Here is a 19,799-nt window from a genome sequence, read left to right as displayed (position 1 = left end):
GTTTTGTTCTCATCAGTCTTTCCTTTTGTGTACATTTATTTGGCTAAGCTAAAAACTATAAATCACTTAAACTTAATAGTTTACTAAGCATATTTTAATTATATTAATTTAAAGTGATATGTGGGAGTAGATGGCCTTAGAATCCATGCATAACCCATGATCTGTGTTGTTTCTGGGGGGGGGTGTGTTTGTGTGTGTGTGTGTGTGTGTGTGTAGGACCTGCAAGTGTTGGTAATTTCCTGTTGGTTAATCACTGAAGTAGAAGTAGTAATAAACTATGCATATAGGCAACAACAGTCCTTTCCTGTTTCATGTTGTTGAGCATATACTCTGACCAAGGGAAGTATTGTATAACCTCCTATAGAACTTACTGGAGATCCAACCTTGTTTTTGTTTTCTATTACTCTACCTTTCTATTAATTTTTGTTCTTCACCTCTACATGTCAAATCTAATAATTCCCTAGCCTTACATATTTCCATGCCTTTATTTTCCAAACAGTATTTCACATGTATGCTAAGAAAGGATAAAATAGCGTAAGTCTGAAGTAAATATTGAAGTGACTCTTCAGTGGTTGTCCTAAGCCAGATTTTGAAGACCAACTTGTCATGGGTCAGAGCAAGAATTCGGTACCACTGAAACATTTGAAGGAAATAGAGAAAAGTCATATTTAAATCATAAGATGTGAATATGTACTAAGGGAACAACAAATTTGGTCAGATTCTTTAACTAGAGAATAATTTGTAAGAAATAGAATTATTTGTTATACAGAGGTATAACAAAATCTAAGTTGGTCAAATCTAAGCATTTTTAATGTTAAATTTCACTGTTGGCCTTTTTTCTTGTCATAAGGAAAAAAAGGATTGTTAGTTGACATTAGAAAACAAACATTGCTGACATTTGTATCTAATAATGGTATAGAAATTTAATTAGGAGCATGACAGATTTTCTTTAAATTTGATAAGTGTAACAAATGCATTACTCTAAGAAAAATACTGAAAAGAAATACATAATAAAATACCTAGTAGGTATCTCTGTGTAAATAATTTATATTCTTTTAATAAAGAAAAACAGACTTTAACAATCATATGTTACAGTATTTTAACCTGAAGACATTCTCTTCTGATAGGCAAAAATTTTAGTGTATTTCTCTGGGGATACATCTGTATTTGGAATAATTTGGCTCATATTTCAGTTTAATTAGCAAATCAACTGTAAACCTCCATTGTATAAATTCCGCTATGAGAAATTCAAATCCATAAGAAGTAAATATTTAATTAAAAATTAATTGTAAAATAGCTTTTAAAACTTTAATGTACTTTAAAAATTAGTTGCCTTGAGAATCCATGTTTTCTCAAAGAGGGAAGCAGGAGAGTGTACTCTATACCAATGATCAAGGCCCTTATTCATGGATACATAGGTTGACAGAAAGTTTTAACTTTTTAAACTAACCATTTTCTGGATGGCATTTTTGCTAATTCTAAGAATCAACTTCATTAAAAAAAAATGAATTCTGGACGTTGGATATTTTATAGTCTTTTGTCTTTTGCAAATAATAAGGGGATTAGCTAATACCGTGATATTCATTAATATTTATTTTTGGAGCTGAGGTCTGGGAAAATAGGAACTGATTACAGTGTTACAATAGCTCTGTCTTGCAGCTATTGAGTATGCTTAGAAAGGTCAGTTTAAGCTTTTCTATTTTAATCCCTGATTAGGAGTAGAAGAAATGATATAATTTGAAAAAGTCATAGAAGAGAAAAGGAGATACTGGAAATGACTTAAATCAAATAGAGTATATTGCTAATTTACTGCAGTGCTATGCATTCTTCGAGATTTTCATCTACTGTTGAGAACCTTTCCCATGTTCCTTTATTTACCTCTACTGAGTGTAAGTTCAGATGGTTCTCATGTTTGATTTTAAAGCTGTTAACTCACAACTAGCTTTAGTGGTACTTTGTGTTAGCACGTCAGCAAAAGCATAACATGTAAACCCTTGATCACTATGGCAAGAATATAATTTCTGATTATAGAACAAATAGATAAGCAAAACAAAATCAGAAATCTAAGTACTGGAGAAAATAACTAGTATATTTGATCACATATGCTTTAGAAAGATGCAACCTGAGTTTCAAAATAAGTACCTCATGGCTCAAACAATGATTTTCTGTTTCCTTTACTAAAAAATATGAAAACAATAAAAATGTAAAAAATGTGAATAGTATAGCATTATTTCCTAATTGTCTTTAATATATGTAATTAAATATACTCTCATACTTGAGTGATAGGAAAAAAGAATTGGCCAAATTAAACCAATTTATGGTATATTGGACACCAGGATATTATTTTAATTATTATTTTTAAAATTCCTGCTGACATATTTGAAATGTTCCCAGTCCTAGCTTATATAACTCAGAAAGCACAGACTTAACATGACTTTCAAGGGCAACTCTGAATGTTAATGTTTCCATTTTGAGCCTCATGGCAGAAAGAGTTTTATTAACCAGTGTAAGCTCTGGAATGTCAAAGGTGTGATAGGCAGTATAGACTCCACACACAAAATAGGTGGGTGCATAGTCATTTTATTTTAAATTGCTTCACTTGAAAATGTACTGTGAAAGTCTGGAGAGAGGAAGTAAAAGTAAGTGATTTTATATAGTGCTCTAAAATGTTGAGACTTGAAAAATAAAAGTCCTAGGATAAAAATGCTCAAACATTTGAGTTTGTGATGTAGCTAATTCTAATAGGTTCCCTTACGCCCGCCATAGGGTTCGAATAACTAAGAGCTAGTCTGATAGGTGCCAGGCATCATTGTTTCATAAGTAGGGATTCCAGGTTTTCTAGAAAGTAACAGGCTTTGTCCCAAACCTGCTTCTTCATTCTTGTATTATATAATAACATGTTCTAAGAGGCAGACTAGATGACCAGGAATTTTGCATACTCATTTAGGGATTTCCAGGTAATAATTAGTGTAGTGTGATAAGGTCCTGGAGGAACTGGATCTCCCAAGCAGGGTGTCTTGGATCTAGAGCAGCCTCCTCTGTTTAGTCCTCCTGTTTACTGTCTGTTTATTCCTCTGTTTATCCCTGTTTATCTTTACAAAAAATCTATACACTATGATTTTTAAAAGATTGGAATACTGTTTTGGGTTATATGTGCTTGATAGTATAATTGTAATTACACTTAAAAAAAAGAATCTCACCCATTAGATTGTAATCTTTATGCAGTCAGGAAGGGTCAAACTCACCTGTGAATATTGCCCTCACCCCTCCACATGGTGCTATTCATTTAACAAGAGTTTGTTTATCTTTAGTTGCTTGGAATATCTAGTGAGAAGGACAGGGGGCATCTCTGTTTCAGTGGATCTTATGTTCCAGTAAGTAAAGACAAACAACAAATGACTAAACTAATATATAAGAAAAATCTGAGTGTGAAAATGTTATGTTTAAAAAGTTATAGAAATAGTAACTAAGAAGCAAATTTAGATAGCATCTTCATGAAAAGCCTCTCTGTGCAGGTGACACTTAAACTGAGTCCTGAATGATAAGAATGAGAGATTATTTAAACATACAGAGGAAGAGCAATTGGGGTAGAGCAAATAGCTTGACACAGTGTGGAAGAGAGAGAAGACAAGTATGACTGAAACATAGTGTCAGAGGGCAAGAATGGTATGCAGTTAGATTAGAGAGGCAGGAAGGTGCTAGATCATACAAGGATTTCAGGTTCAAGGATTTGGATTTTTCCTCTTAGTGTGATGGGGCTCCATTGGTTTTTATCCAGAGGAATGTCATCTGATTTATAGTTGAGCAGAGTAGAAGGAACCAACCAGCAAAGGAGCTAAAAAGCAGCTCTTAGTGAGGTAGGAGGATAATCAGGCAAGGGTGGTACATGAAGCTCAGGAAGAGAGAAGAGAGGATCAAGAATGAAGGAGTGGTTAATTAGGTTAGTAATCAAAATGTCAAGTAAGATGCTATCAAAAAATGGCTATTGGATTTGGGAACCTGGAGGTTGATGGCACACTTTACAAGAGATGTTTTAATGGGATAGTGGGTAAAGGGACAATAGTAGGGTAAGGAAATAGAAAGAGTAATGTAGAAAACAAAATATTTTTTAGTGAAGAGGGACACATAATGAGGCAGTAGCGGGAGGGGATTTTTGGGTCAAGAGTTTGTTTTGTTTTGGTTGATAATGGAGAACTGTAGAGAAGGAGGAATTGCAGATGCTTGAGGCGGCCAGGTATTTTAGGAGAAAAGTCCTTGAAAAAGTGAGAGGAAGTGGGGTAACGGGCAGCATATCTTAGTATGCCTTTCTCAACAGATGCTTTCTCTCTATATACTTTCACATTCAATTGACAAAAACGTGCAAATTTTGCTGAGCACCATAGCAAAAAATTTGCTTGAAATGATTCCAGTCTAATAAAAAACTGTATTACCCAAAGCATGGCAGAAATAAATCACACTCATTTGGGAAGAAATGTTTCTGGCATACAGAGCAGGAGACTATTATTTTAATTTCCTTTTTAAAAACACTTATCTTTCAGGTGCTTCAAGAAGACCTGGAACAGGAACAAGTCAGGGTGAATTCTCTCACGCACATGGTGGTGGTGGTTGATGAATCTAGTGGCGATCATGCAACTGCTGCTTTGGAAAAACAACTTAAGGTCAGAGTATTTTCTTTAATACACTAAATATGTCATTCAAAATAATTAATTGCAATTCAGAAAATATTTAGAAAATTTAAAATTAATTTGTATGTTACAAATATTTAGAATGCAATGTATTCATTTAAACTAATTCAAATTATGTCCCATTTGTGGGATGTTTGTGCATAATTCCTTTTCATTATATACTGTTTGCTCACACTAGCTTCCTGGCCTTTGGGGAAATACATAAATGCAGATCTGTTTTTTAATTATAGTTGAATAGCATGCATTAGATAACTCGTCAGAGGAATATTATTTATGCTCTCTTCAAACCTACAGTCTAAAAGAGGACAAAGGTAAGAAAACACAAAAAGGATCACATTCAGTCAAATAAGAAAAAGTTTAACACCTTCAGTATATTTTTTCCTGGAAGCCTTCAGCTGTAGTCTCGATGAGGACATAGCAGGATGCTTAAGTCATGGAAGTTTTGTTTTCGGAGATACTTAGCCTTTCAATCCCTCATTCAATCTGACTCATAGTAATTGTGTCCTTGGAAATATAACTAGTATATATTAATAAAGGATAATGTAGATATTTTCATATTTACTTCCTAACTGGAAATGATAAAGTTTTGTTATAAGTTTTTTTTTTAATTTCAGCAAAGCATATATACATATACCAAAACATCAACATTAAGGGAAAATAACAACAGTTTATTGTTCTGAATGTGACACATACATTCACATATTTACCCAACCACAGATTATATTTGAGGCATTCATTGTACCCACTACATGCTTGCCTTTCCTTTGTGATAGTTAGGAGCCAATAGTCTAACACGTCTGAGGATCCAATCAACGTGGGTTTAAATAGCTTTATAAGCCCAAGGTTTTTCTAAACCTAGTTTCTCTTACCTAACCTATAGAAAAGCCTTATCTCTGTTTTTTTCTCTTTTTGTGTGAATTGTGTTTTTTTTTTAATCCCAGTGAAATGTCGTTTCCTAAGGTTACTGTTTTAGACTGCCAATCTCCAACAATATTATCTCACTTTCCATCATTAAATGAAAAAGACGAAACTGTTGAACTGCTACAGTTGAGCACTTAATATATACTAGTGATTCATGTTAATTGCTTATGTTTCAATGAAATTGCAGGGATTGCAGATCTAAAAAGGTTTATGACGCCCAATATTATAATGTATCATTGCATATATGATCAGATTTGTTGTACACAGACACACACACACGACTGGCTAAAGGACTTACAGGCCACTGCTACACCCATTTTACGGAATTCCATAGTTCTGATACAATAGTGTTGTGACTATTTACAGATGGGTAAAAATCTAATATTCAGTGTTTCTTAGAAATGTTCAGAAAAGATAAAAGAAGGCTGGGAGGCAGAGTTTAGAAGGGTGACTGGTTAAAAAAAATTAAGGCAGAGACTTTTCTAAGTCATAGAGTATTTCCAGTTAAAATAACAACTGAAAAACAGTCACTTTGGCAGCACAAGACCTAATACAACTAGCTTTAGAATATAATTATTTCCAAGGTGATGCCTGTGGGACTAGGCCACCTTGAAAAACGGTCTATAGCATTCACAGATGGTGACTGGGTTAGATCTTAGGTAGGATGAATTAAGAGTGGTGGCCCTAAGCTTTTCTATATTTATTATCCTATTTGCTTTAATTTTTTACCTTATTTTATGTCTTTATTTCTTTGACGCAGAAACATCTACTAAGATAGCTGCACATGTATTGGCTATTCCCAGTTCACACAAACTCAGTCCACATTTGTATATGATTGTCTCCCCCCTTAATTAGTGTTGACTGTAGCCTCCCAGCCTCCTCTTTTCCCTTCAACCCCCTTTCCTCTTTTGAACCCTCATTTCTGTTACTGTTACCTGACTTTTAGACAATCTAGATTAGTGTCTAAAAGAGCGGAGTTAAAGGACTTAAGTGGTGAGAAGGCCCCCGCTTTAGCCTTTCTTTCTTCCTATTCCATCAGTCCCAGAGGAATCCATGCTTGAGTTCTATGCCTTATTTAACTATTAGTTGGAATTGCCCTGGAATGCTGGGCTCTCATTTGACTTTGGAATTTTGATGATTCTTTCTTAGGTTCTTTACAAGTAATATAATGTTGTCTTAACTAGTTTAATTTTTATAAAGAAAGAGAAGAGGTAGAGAAGTTGGTAGAAAAAGAGGAGGAGAGAAGAAATAATAAAGAATAAAAAGACAGATAAACACATTAGAGGAGTCACTTAAACAGCAACCCAAATATCCTCTGCATGTGACAAGAATTCCATGTATGCTTCAGAGACTGAGCTATCATGTTTCATACTGGGCCCTGAGGAATTCTATTAGAAGTAATAGGAAGAATTTTAGGAAAGAGAAAAAGGTATATGGACTCAATACAAAAGGAGAAAAAAAAAAACTGGCAGGAACCTGAGAGGAATGCTTTAGAGCTTTTGTTGAAGCAGGGTCTGGTCATCCATAGCTGATTCCTGAAGACCTGTTAGTGTTGAATGCTCACCCCACACCTTCTTTCTCCTCCATGGCCTCCCATGTCACCACAATGCCTTAATCCATTTCTCTCCAATTTGCTGAAGTACCAGAGCCTCAAAGTGGATACCCAGTTGTCTTTAGTAAAGAGGTACAGATAGGGGAAAACTAGGAAAGATAGTCTTTGATTTAATTCAGTAACAGAGAGAGAGAGAGATGTTCTTACCATCTTGAGTTAGAACTCTAAAAATATTCCTCATGGAATATCTTTACATGTATTGACTTAGTTCTTTGAACTCTATTACAAGTTAGATTTTCTCTAACTTTAAAAGACTTCTAGAAGTCTTCTTTTTAAAAGGTTTGAAGAAAAAGAAAGGTCAGAACATATGCTTAGGAATTCTGAAAGATGGCATGACTTATGAAGGATAATATTCTGAAAAGTGCAGTCTCTTGTAAATTAATTTGATTCTCTCAGAGGTTCAGCTTGTCCCTCAGCAATGTCACCACAGGTCAGAAACTTGTCCTTAACTTTAGAGGTTTCTATGATATCAGTACACAGAGAACCTGATTTGTAAGCAGTGATGCCAGTTAACTAATTTTGTTGAGAAATAGCTTGGCTAAAAAACTAAGTTGCATAATTTATGTGGAGTCTTCAGTCATGGAATATATTACCATGCCTCTTTCATTTTTTTCTATGAGTACTTGTAATGTTCTTACTATGTCATAGGGATTATGCTGGGTAGCAGAGGTAAAACAGTGAACAAAAAGAGAATTTGTTCTACCTTCCTGGGTCAGAAATGAGTAATTTGTGAGCATGCTGCCTTCCTTGGAACCTCAAAACAGTGGTAGCCATTTCTCAGGCTCCCTCTTTGAATTCAAGTGCTGATTCCTTGTCACCCGTGGTCACCATGGTAGGCATGGCAGTTGCTCTCTTGGTACTTGCAATCTAACAGAGGAAATAAGCACTAATGAGATATTTACAAAAATGAGCAAATATTTAAAATGAACGTAACCTATTTCTATGAAGGAAAGGAACAAGTTTTGTGACAACAAATTAATCTGACTTAAGCTGAAGCTTGAAGGCATGAGATGATTTCCTAGTAAAGTAATGTTTAAACTATGATCTAAAGGACACATTGGAGGGAACTGTATGAAGTGTGTATATAAGGGGATTGGTGGAGGTACATGCAGTTTCCAGGAAGGGGAAACAGTGTATCAAGTGAGCATAGCACCCTCAAGGGACTGAAAAAGGGCCAGTTTAGCTACAGATTGAGGTTCAGAAGAGTGGTGCTAGCGGTGGCTTGGTGGGTAGCTAGAATTAGTGTGTGATACTAAACTTTACCGTAATTCTTCATTCAACAAACATGTATCGAGTAGCAGCTGTGTGCCAGGATGGCGGCTGGGACTTCCATGGTGGGGATGGGTGGGGGCAACAGTCATGGCACCTGCCCTCCTGGACCTGCACTAATTAAATACAATTAAGCGTAAATTTCTGGCCATGATGAATTCAGTGTGATAGATATATGTATTACTAGATGACTCACCTTTCTCTAGAAGGTAAGGAAAGGCCTACCTAAGTGCCCTTAAGTGAGATCTGAAGATTTAGTAGAAATTAATTAGGCAACAATAAAGAACAGGAAAGTGTTCCAGATAGAAGGACCATATTTATTCATTCATTTGACAAATATGTATTGAGTGCCTACTAGGTGCCAGCCAAAAGTCTAAGCTTTGAGGTTAAGTATGGACAAAACGTAAATTGTTCCTCTATGAAGCTTACATTTGAAGCAAGCATCTGAATAAATAAGCAAGCTTTATAGTATGAAAAAGGTGCTAAGAACTATAAGGAAAACATAGAGTGGAGAAGGAAGCAGTTTTACATGAAGCCGTCAAGGGAAAACTATGTTGAGAAGGGGGCATTTGAGCAAAAACTAAAACAAGATAAGGGAGGTGTTTTGGAGACACACAGGTCCTATTGGCCTTTCGCATTGGAAACTGAAAAAGACTATAGAACATAAAGAAAGCCTGTTGTTCTAGGGAGATAGCTGTTTCTAGTAAAAAAAAAAAAAAAAGAACCTGGTTAGACCCATAGCTCTTACAGAAGATGCTCTAATTAAAACATTGTCCAAATAAAAGGTAGAGCTATTAAAATCCCATTTTTAGATGTGTTCTTCTATATAAGTTAACATTTGAGAGTCCAACTAGATGTATTAAAGGTGTCTAAGGCCACAGACCCGTGAGAGTTTCTGGCATAGAAAAAGTGTTTGGATTATTTTGTTGAATGATGTTACTCTTAACGTTACTGTCTAAAATTTTGGAGAATTAAAGGTATATCAAAAGAATGGATACATACAAGCATCCTCTTTTGAAGAAGAGTAACCTGGAAAATACACTTTTAGAGCAGATTATTAAACATAAGGCTGTGCACACATGTATAGTTTCTTACTCATCTGATGAAGTTAATAAACTTTATTGAATAAAGGAATAATCTTCAAAGACTAGAAAGGTCTCTTAAGAGCTAAGATACATTCACTAAAATCAAGACATGAAAACCAACTGGATATCAAATGACATTAAACAATTTGTGCAAATATTATGTGGCATTATCAAGATAAATTCTTTGGTGGCTATATTAAGTTGGTTGACCTAGTGGAATGGAATAAATATAAAATGTTTTGATTTCCCTGACGTGTTGTGCAAAGCCTCTCGTGGGATGTCTGTGGATAAGGTGAGCCTTCTTATTGGACTGAAAATGATTGGACTCCTTTATTCAACTTTCAGAGTCAGAAAGTTTGGGGACAGGAAGCCATTTGAGGATATAGTTGGGTCACTGTGTAAATTTCACCACCATGTTAGTAGTTAATGGATGAGTTCCTCTCCCAAATGACTTTAGAAATTCCATAGCAATGTCCTATGAAGTTAGAGTGTCACATACAAGTGTCATATACTTGTCTTTCATGTTTTAAATCAGAAAAGGCATATTTACTGTTTGAAATTTTACTGCTTAAAAAAAGCAGTATGGAGTCCCGCAGCCAATGAGCCGGGAGCGCAGCTGCCCACTGGCACTGTGCCCGCCGCAGCTGAACCCGGACCCTGCAGGAGCTTAATAGAGAGCAGGGATCGTGAGCCCTGGCCAGAGTGAGCGTGTGCGGCTGCCGCCAAGTCTGCACCTGGAGCACATGGAGAAATGGATGGAAGATAAGAGCAAAGCGAGACTTAGGCTTAAAAGCAGGTTGCTTGCTGCTTGAGGGCCAAATGCAAGTTTGAACTTTGTTCTAGGAAGACACAAGGGACTCCTTCCTAAGCCTGTAAATAAGCCCTGCCCTTGGTGCCTAAGGAAGGGATTAGTGAAAGTCAGCCTGAGAGTCAACTAACTGCTGAACAGTCGTCAACAGGAAGACACTGGAACTCATCAAAAAAGATACCCCACATCCAAAGACCAAGGAGAAGCCACAATGAGACGGTAGGAGGGGTGCAATCACAATAAAATCCTATAACTGCTGGGTGGGTGACTCGCAAACTGGAGAACACTTATACCACAGAAGTCCACCCACTGGAGTGAAGGTTCTGAGTGCCAGGTCAGGCTTCCCAACCTGGGGGTCTGGCAACGGGAGGAGGAATTCCTAGAGAATCAGACTTTGAAGGCTAGCGGGATTTGATTGCAGGACATTGACAGGACTGGGGGAAACAGAGATGCCACTCTTGGAGGGCACACAAAAAGTAGTGTTGTGCATCGGGACCCAGGGGAAGGAGCAGTGACCCTACAGGAGGCTGATCCAGACCTACCTGCTAGTGTTGGACCCTCTCCTGCAGAGGCGGGGGGTGGCTTTGTCTCACGTGAGGACAAGGTCACTGGCAGCAGAAGTTCTGGGAAGTACTCCTTGGCGTGAGCCCTCCCAGATTCTTTCATTAGCCCCACCAAAGAGCCCAGGTAGGTTCCAGTGTTGGGTTGCCTCAGGCCAAAAAACCAACAGAGAGGGAACCCAGCCCCACCCATCAGCAGACAAGTGGATTAAAGTTTTACTGAGCTCTGCCAACTAGAGCAACAGCCAGCTGTACCCACCACCAGTCCCTCCCATCAAAAAACTTGCTCAAGCCTCTTAGATAGCCTCATCCACCAGAGGGCAGACAGCAGAAGCAAGAAGAACTACAATTCTGCAGCCTGTGAACAAAAACTACATTCACAGAAAGGATAGACGAGATGAAAAGGCAGAGGGCTATGTACCAGATAAAGGAACAAGATAAAACCCCAGAAAAACAACTAAATGAAGTGGAGACAGGCAACCTTCCAGAAAAAGAACTCAGAATAATGATAGTGAAGATGATCCAGGACCTCGTAGAAAGAATGGAGGCAAAGATTGAGAAGATGCGAGAAATGTTTAACAAAGACCTAGAAGAATTAAAGAACAAACAAACAGAGATGAACAATACAATAACTGAAATGAAAACTACACTAGAAAGAATCAGTGGCAGAATAACTGAGGCAGAAGAATGGATAAATGACCTGGAAGACAGAATGGTGGAATTCACTGCTGCAGAACAGAATAAAGAAAAAAGAATGAAGAGAAATGAAGACAGCCTAAGAGACCTCTGAGACAACATTAAACACAACAACATTCTCATTGTAGGGGTTCCAGAAGGAGAAGAGAGAGAAAGGACCCGAGAATATATTTGAAGAAATTATAGTTGAAAACTTTCCTAATATGGGAAAGGAAATAGCTACCCATAATCCAGGAAGTGCAGAGAGTCCCATACAGGATGAACCCAAGGAGAAACATGGCAAGACACATAGTAATCAAAATGGAAAAAATTAAAGACAAAATTATTGAAAGCAGCAAGGGAAAAATGACAAATAGCATACAAGGGAACTCCCATAGGTTAACAGCTGAGCTCTCAGCAGAAACTCTACAAGCCAGAAGGGAGTGGCAGGACATATTCAAAGTGATGAAAGGGAAGAACCTACAACCAAGAATACTCTACCCAGCAAGGATCTCATTCAGGTTCCACGGAGAAATCAAAAGCTTTATGGACAAGCAAAAGCTAAGAGAATTCAGCACCACCAAACCAGCTCTACAGAAAATGCAAAAGGAACTTCTCTAAGTGGAAAACACAAGAAAAGAAGAGGACCTACAAAAACAAACCCATAATAATTAAGAAAATGGTAATAGGAACACACATATCGATAATTACCTTAAACATGAATGGATTAAATGCTCCAGCCAAAAGACACAGGCTCGCTGAATGGATACAAAAACAAGACCCATATATATGCTGTCTACAAGAGACCCACTTCAGACCTAGGGACACATACAGACTGAAAGTGAAGGGATGGAAAAAGATATTCCGTGCAAATGGAAATCAAAACAAAGCTGCAGTAGCAATACTCATATCAGATAAAATAGACTTTGAAATAAAGAATGTTACAAGAGACAAGGAAGGACACTACGTAATGATCAAGGGATCAATCCAAGACGAAGATATAACAATTATATATGCACCCAACATAGGAGCACCTCAATACAGAAGGCAACTGCTAACAGCTATGAAAGAGAAAATCGACAGTAATACAATAATAGTAGGGGACTTTAACACCTAACTTACACCAATGGTAGATCATCCAAACAGAAAATTAATAAGGAAACACAAGCGTTAAATGACACAATAGACCAGATAGATTTAATTGATATTTATAGGACATTCCATCCAAAAACAGCAGATTACACTTTCTTCTCAAGTGTGCACGGAACATTCTCCAGGATAGATCACTTCTTGGATCACAAATCAAGCCTCAGTAAATTTAAGAAAATTAAAATGATATCAGACATCTTTTCTGACTACAAAACTATGAGATTAGAAATCAGTTACAGGGAAAAACACGTAAAAACCACAAACACATAGAATCTAAACAATACATTACTAAATAACCAAGAGATCACTGAAGAAATCAAGGTGGAAATCAAAAATTACCTAGAGACAAATGACAAGGAAAACATGACGATCCAAAACCTATGGGATGCAACAAAAGCAGTTCTAAGAGGGAAGTTTATAGCAATACAAGACTATCTCAAGAAACAAGAAAAATCTCAAATCAGCAGTCTAACCTTACACCTAAAGGAACTAGAGAAGGAAGAACAAACAAAACCCAAAGTTAGTAGAAGGAAAGAAATCATAAAGACCAGAACAGAAATAAATGAAATAGAAACAAGGAAAATAATAGCAAAGATCAGTAAAACTAAAAGCTGGTTCTTTGAGAAGATAAACAAAATTGATAAACCATTAGCCAGACTCATCAAGAAAAAGAGGGAGAAGGCTCAAATCAGTAGAATTAGAAAGGAAAAAGGAGAAGTAACAACTGCACTGCAGAAATACAAAAGATCATGAGAGATTACTACATTCAACTGTATGTCAATATAATGGATAACCTGGAAGAAATGGACAAATTCTTAGAAAAGCACAACCTTCTGATACTGAACCAGGAAGAAATAGAAAATATAAACAGACCAATCCAAGCACTGAAATTGAGACTGATTAAAAATCTTCCAACAAACAAAAGCCCAGGACCAGATGGCTTCACAGGCGAATTCTGTCAAACACTTAGAGAAGAGCTAACCCCTATCCTTCTCAAACTCTTCCAAAATATAGCAGAGGGAGGAACACTCCCAAACTCATTCTACGAAGTCACCATCACCCTGATACCAAAAGCAGACAATGATGTCACAAAGAAAGAAAACTATAGACCAATATCACTGACGAGCATAGATGCAAAAATCCTCAACAAAATACTGTAAAGCAGAATCCAACAGCACATTAAAAGGATCACACACCATGATCAAGTGGGACTTATCCCAGGGATGCAAGGATTCTTCAATATACACAAATCAATCAAGGTGATACACCATATTAACAAATTGAAGAAGAAACACCATATGATCATCTCAATAAATGGAAAAAAAATTGTTGACAAAATTCAACACCCATTTATGATAAAAACTCTCCAGAAAGTGGGCACAGAGGGAACCTAACTCAACATAATAAAGGCCATATACAGCAACCCACAGCAAACGTCATTCTCAATGGTGAAAAACTGAAAGCATTTCCTCTAAGATCAGGAACAAGAGAAGGATGTCCACTCTCACCACTATTATTCAATATAGTTTTGGAAGTTTTAGCCACGACAGTCAGAGAAGAAAAGTAAATAAAAGTAATACAAATTGGAAAAGAAGAAGTAAAGCTGTTACTGTTTGCAGATGACATGATACTATACATAGAGAATCCTAAGGATGCCACCAGAAAACTACTAGAGCTAATCAGTGAATCTGGTAAAGTTGCAGGATACAAAATTAATGCACAGAAATCTCTTGCATTCCTGTACACTAATGATGAAAAATCTGAAAGAGAAATTAAGGAAACACTCCCATTTATCATTGCAACAAAAAGAATAAAATGCCTAGGAATAAACCTACCTAGGGAGACAAGAGATCTGTATGCAGAAACCTTTAAGACACTGATGAAGGAAATTAAATATGATACAAACAGATGGAGAGATATACCATGTTCTTGGATTGGAAGAATCAACATTGTGAAAATGACTATCCTACCCAAAGCAATCTACAGATTCAGTGCAATCCCTATCAAATTACCAAAGGCATTTTTTACAGAACTAGATCAAAAAAGCTTAAAATTTGTATGGAGACACAAAAGACCCCGAATAGCCAAAGCAGTCTTTAGGGAAAAAAACGGAGCTGGAGGAATCAGACTCAGTGACTGCAGACTATACTACAAAGCTACTGTAATCACATGCAAGAGGGAAGAGATATGGGAACATATGTATATGTGTAACTGATTCACTTTGTTATAAAGCAGAAACTAGCACACCATTGTAAAGCAATTATACCCCAATAAAGATGTTAAAAAAAAAAAAAGACAATGTGGTACTGGCACAAAAACGGAAACATAGATCAATGGAACAGGATAGAAAACCCAGAGATAAACCCATGCATCTATGGTCAACTTATCTGTGATAAAGGAGGCATATACAATGGAGAAAAGACAGTCTCTTCGATAAGTGGTCCTGGGAAAACTGGACAGCTACATATAAAAGAATGAAATTAGAACAGTCCCTAACACCATGCACAAAAATAGACTCAAAATGGATTAGAGACCTAAATGTAAAACTGGACACTAGAATACTCTTAGAGGAAAACTTAGGAAGAACACTCTTTGACATAAATCACAGCAACATCTTTTTTGACCAACCTCCTAGAGTAATGGAAATAAAAACAAAAATAAACAAATGGGACCTAATGAAACGTAAAAGCTCTTGCACAGCAAAGGAAACCATAAACAAGATGAAAAGACAACCCTCAGAATGGGAGAAAATATTTGCAGACGAATCAGTGGACAAATGATTAACCTCTAAAATATATAAACAGCTCATGCAGCTCAATATTAAAAAAAACAAAAAACTCAATCCAAAATTGAGCAGAAGACCTAAATGGACATTTCTCCAAGGAAGACATACAGCTGGCCAAGAAGCATATCAAAAGCTGCTCATCATCACTAATTATTAGAGAAATGCAAATCAAAACTACAATGAGGTATCACCTCACACCAGTTAGAATGGGCATCATCAGAAAACCTACAAAGAACAACTGCTGGAGAGGGTGTGGATAAAAGGGAACCCTCTTGCACTGTTGGTGGGAATGTAAATTGATGCAGCCACTATGGAGAACAGTATGGAGTTTCCTTAAAAAACTAAAAATAGAACTACCATATGACCCAGCAGTCCCACTACTGGGCATATACCCAGATAATACCATAATTCAAAAAGACACATGCACCCCGATATTCATTGCAGCGCTATTTAGAATAGCCAGGTCGTGGAAGCAACTGAAATGCCCATCGGCAGGCGAGTGGATAAAGAAGATGTGGTACATATATACAATACTCAGCCATAAAAAGGAACAAAATTGAGTCATTTATAGAGATGTGGATGAATCTATAGACTGTCACAGAGAGTGAAGTAAGTCAGAAGGAGAAAAACAAATATCGTATATTAACGAATATATGTGGAACCTAGAAAAATGGTACAGATGAACTGGTTTGCAGGGCAGAAATTGAGACACAGATGTAGAGAACAGACGTATGGACACTGGGGGGGAAAGTGGAGGGGTGGTGGTGGTGGTGGTGTGATGAATTGGGAGATTGGGATTGACATGTATATACTGATGTGTATAAAATTGATGACTAATAAGAACCTGCTGTATAAAAATAAAATAAAATAAAAATTTTAAAAAGCAATATCTTTAAGTTAATTTTTTGATAAGAAGGATCTGAATTCCCATCCATACATGTGAACATAAACCTATATATAAATGTAAGTATATACGCATTTATACAAATGTATGTATATGTACATATATACATTTACATTTTCTCCATACATATGGATGTATGTGTGTATATATATATATACATATATATATGTGTGTGTGTGTGTATATATATATATATATATATATAGGGGGAGAGAGAGAAAGAGAGAGAGAGAAATAGAGAGAGAGAGACACCAACCGGCGTTACTTGGACACAAATTTAAGAGTAAATCAAAGCAAGATAATATTCTTAGTAAATTAGTGCAATCTTGGATGTGGCACAATGTCCAGATTATAAGGACTAATAATTATGTTCTGTGATAGTTTGAATACACTTTTAGTATCTTAGCTGAATTTTTCAGGGATAGTGACATCCTGTAAAGAATGTTTGTAGAACCAGGTGTTACTTAATTTTAAGAAAAACCTAAGTATCGATAAGGGACATGTGAGCAGTTTTGTCTTGTTGAAAAAGGAAGACATTTTCTCTGTTTTACTTCAGAAGGTTGTACTATCCAAAACAGACACAAGTTTATAAGCCTGTATGTCTTCTGCCCATACCTCTTTCTTGAGCGCAATTTCTTCTCTCCCATTTTCTGCTGGATATATACCCCTTAAATTTCAAAATGCACCTCAAACACAGCAAGGTGAAACTTAACTCACTGTGTCCTACTTCCCTCTAAACTTGCTTCTTTTAATGACTCCCCCATTTTTGTTATTGCACCGCCATTCACCTTGACGCCTGTACCAGAAACCTGGAGGCATTCCAGACACATCCCTTTCCTATCTCTTGTGAGCCCTCTAATGTAATCACTCACAACATTGCTTACCTGTCTCTCATATTCAGTGTTTCATCCTTGTTCTTGTTACTATTTTCCAAAATAAAGCCCATATCTTCAACCCCTGGAAATCCTTGCATACATTCTTTTCTTGCTTCAATCCAGTCTCCACATTGAAGTCAGTGCGGAATTTCAAGAGCCTATATAATAGAGTTTCTCCTCTGCTAAAATCCTAAGTAACTTTCTGTCTTCTAGAGAGTCTCATCACTTAGGCCTACAATTAATAAGTGACCCCCGCTACCTGTTTCTCAATACTTATCTCCTATTACACCCCTCATATCCCTCAACCTACATTCTCTTCCTACAAGCTATTTCTGGTACTCTGTCACTGTCTTTATACATGCTATTCCTGTCACTCAGAATACTCATCTTCATCATGTCTGCTTGGAAAAGTCCTATTTCATGTAGCAAACTCAGTTCAAATTTTCATCTGTGAAGCTGGTCTTTCTGTATAGTGATGACCACTCCCTTTTTCGTGCCATCTCTGCACCATGATTATGCCTCTGTTGTTTGGAAGGAAAATAGTCTACTAAAAAGTGATTGTTCAGAAAGGCTATATAATGTCACCTCATCTATCATGGCTTGCAAATGGGATATGGAACCTAAAGTGTTTGTGGTACATATACCTTTGGGATAATTAGGGTAGAATAAAAAGGCTGTGAAATGTTAAATCCTATAGAATTAAGAAATAAGGGTTATTTATGAAGAAGAATACGGATGAAAATATTTTTGATGTCTCTCTAGTTTCTAATTTTATATTTGGTGAATAAAAAGCATGTTTAAAATAAAAATAACTTTAAATATGGTAGAAATAATTTCACTAAGCCAAGTGTCAACAACCGTTGCCCATGAAGCAGTAATTATAATTATTAGCACTTTTGTACGCTCATTGTTTTCCAAGAGTTGTATATAGTTTGTATGTAAAGCTATATCTATTTCACAAGTGAAAAAGGCTACGCATAATGAAGCTAAATCCAAGTTCATATAGTTTGCGAGTTGCAGAGCTGGGACTGGTACCCAGATCTGTGTGATACCTCAACCTGGGCTTTGTCCTAATCTCTCAGTTTCATAAGAGAAAATTACTATTTGACCTTGAGAATATTATTACAGGGGGAATATATATGCAAGGATGTTAGAATGATAATATTCTTTATGAATATTAAGTATTAATTCTCATATGATCTAAAGAGAATTCTGGCCCTGTTGGTCTCTGAAAAAAATTCTAAACTTTATACTATGGCACAGTTCTTTTAATTGGAGTACTCTGAAAAGTACACAAATCATAATTATAGCTTGAAGATGTCGCATACCCAATTGTTCCACACCCAGATAAAAAGGTATTATGTTAACAACAATCAAAAAGCCCATCAAGGCCTATCATAGTCATAAACTGGTCCCACCTCCTCAAAGGTTACCTCTAACCTGATTTATAATACCTCAGATTAATTTTGCTGTATTTTTAACTTGATGTAAATGGAACTGCATTTTATTTATATATATATATATATATATATATATATATATATATATATGTAACTGACGTTTTTTACTCAACATTGTTTGTGAGATTCATCCATGTTGCGTATAGCATTAGTTCATTAGTTTTCTTTTTTAATGACTATACCACAGTTTAATTATGCAATCTACTGTTAAGAAAATGTGGATTGTTTCCAGTTGGGGACCATTACAAATAATTCTTCTTTGAAAATAATTGTACATATCTTTCAGTGAATATTTGTGGGCTTTTATATTGGATATACAGCCAGGATTGGAATCGCTGGATCATTGAGTATATGTATCTTTAGCTTTATAGATATTACCAAAGAGTTTTCCAAAGTTGATGTATAAATTTATACTCTCATCAGTAGTGAATAAAGGTACAAATTGCTCTGCATCTTCTTCAGTACTTCAAATTGTCAGATTTTTAACTTGAGCCTTTCTGGTGTCTGTATAATGACATTTTTCGTTTTAACTTGCATGTACTGATGACTAATGAGGTGGAACACTTTCACTTGTTTACTGGTTATTTGAAAGCTCTCTTTTTGGAAATGCCTATTTTTCTATTGAATTGTCTATATTTCTCTTAGTGATTTGCTGTAGTTATTTCAAAATATATATTCTGGATTGTAGTCCTTTGTTGGTTACCTATATTACACATTTCCTTTCTTTTTTTTAAAATCTAAGTAACTTGCCTTTTTACTCCTTAATGAATTACTACTTTAATAAACAGAAGTTTTAAATTCATTATACCCCACTTCAATATTTTCTGTTATGGTTAGCGTATTTTTATTCTGAGTTTAAAAGTAACATTTCCTACTCTATGACCTAGAAGATATTCTCCTGGGTTGCCATATAGTTACTTTATTGTTTGACCTTTCATATTACATTCCATCTCGTGTTTATGGTGTGAGAAAGGGATGAATGTCCATTTTTCCTATTTAGATTCAGTTGAA

General features: G+C 36.1%; 1 protein-coding gene across 3 annotated transcripts in view; it reads left to right on the top strand.

The window, feature by feature from the left end:
- DMD (dystrophin) overlaps positions 1–19,799 on the top strand; it is a 2,234,319-nt gene that overhangs the window by 726,050 nt on the left and 1,488,470 nt on the right. For all 3 annotated transcript variants that reach the window (XM_027096086.1, XM_027096084.1, XM_027096085.1), the window contains exon 13: positions 4,539–4,658. In XM_027096086.1, coding sequence (XP_026951887.1) covers positions 4,539–4,658 — 120 coding nt within the window. The remainder of the gene's footprint in view (positions 1–4,538; positions 4,659–19,799) is intronic.

Source organism: Aethalodelphis obliquidens, unplaced genomic scaffold (genome assembly GCF_003676395.1).
Source record: "Aethalodelphis obliquidens isolate GAN/ISIS:26980383/991018 unplaced genomic scaffold, ASM367639v1 scaffold98, whole genome shotgun sequence".
NCBI lineage: Eukaryota > Metazoa > Chordata > Mammalia > Artiodactyla > Delphinidae > Aethalodelphis > Aethalodelphis obliquidens.
Note: the sequence above shows the minus strand (reverse complement) of the source record. Positions and strands in the feature narration are given on the sequence as shown.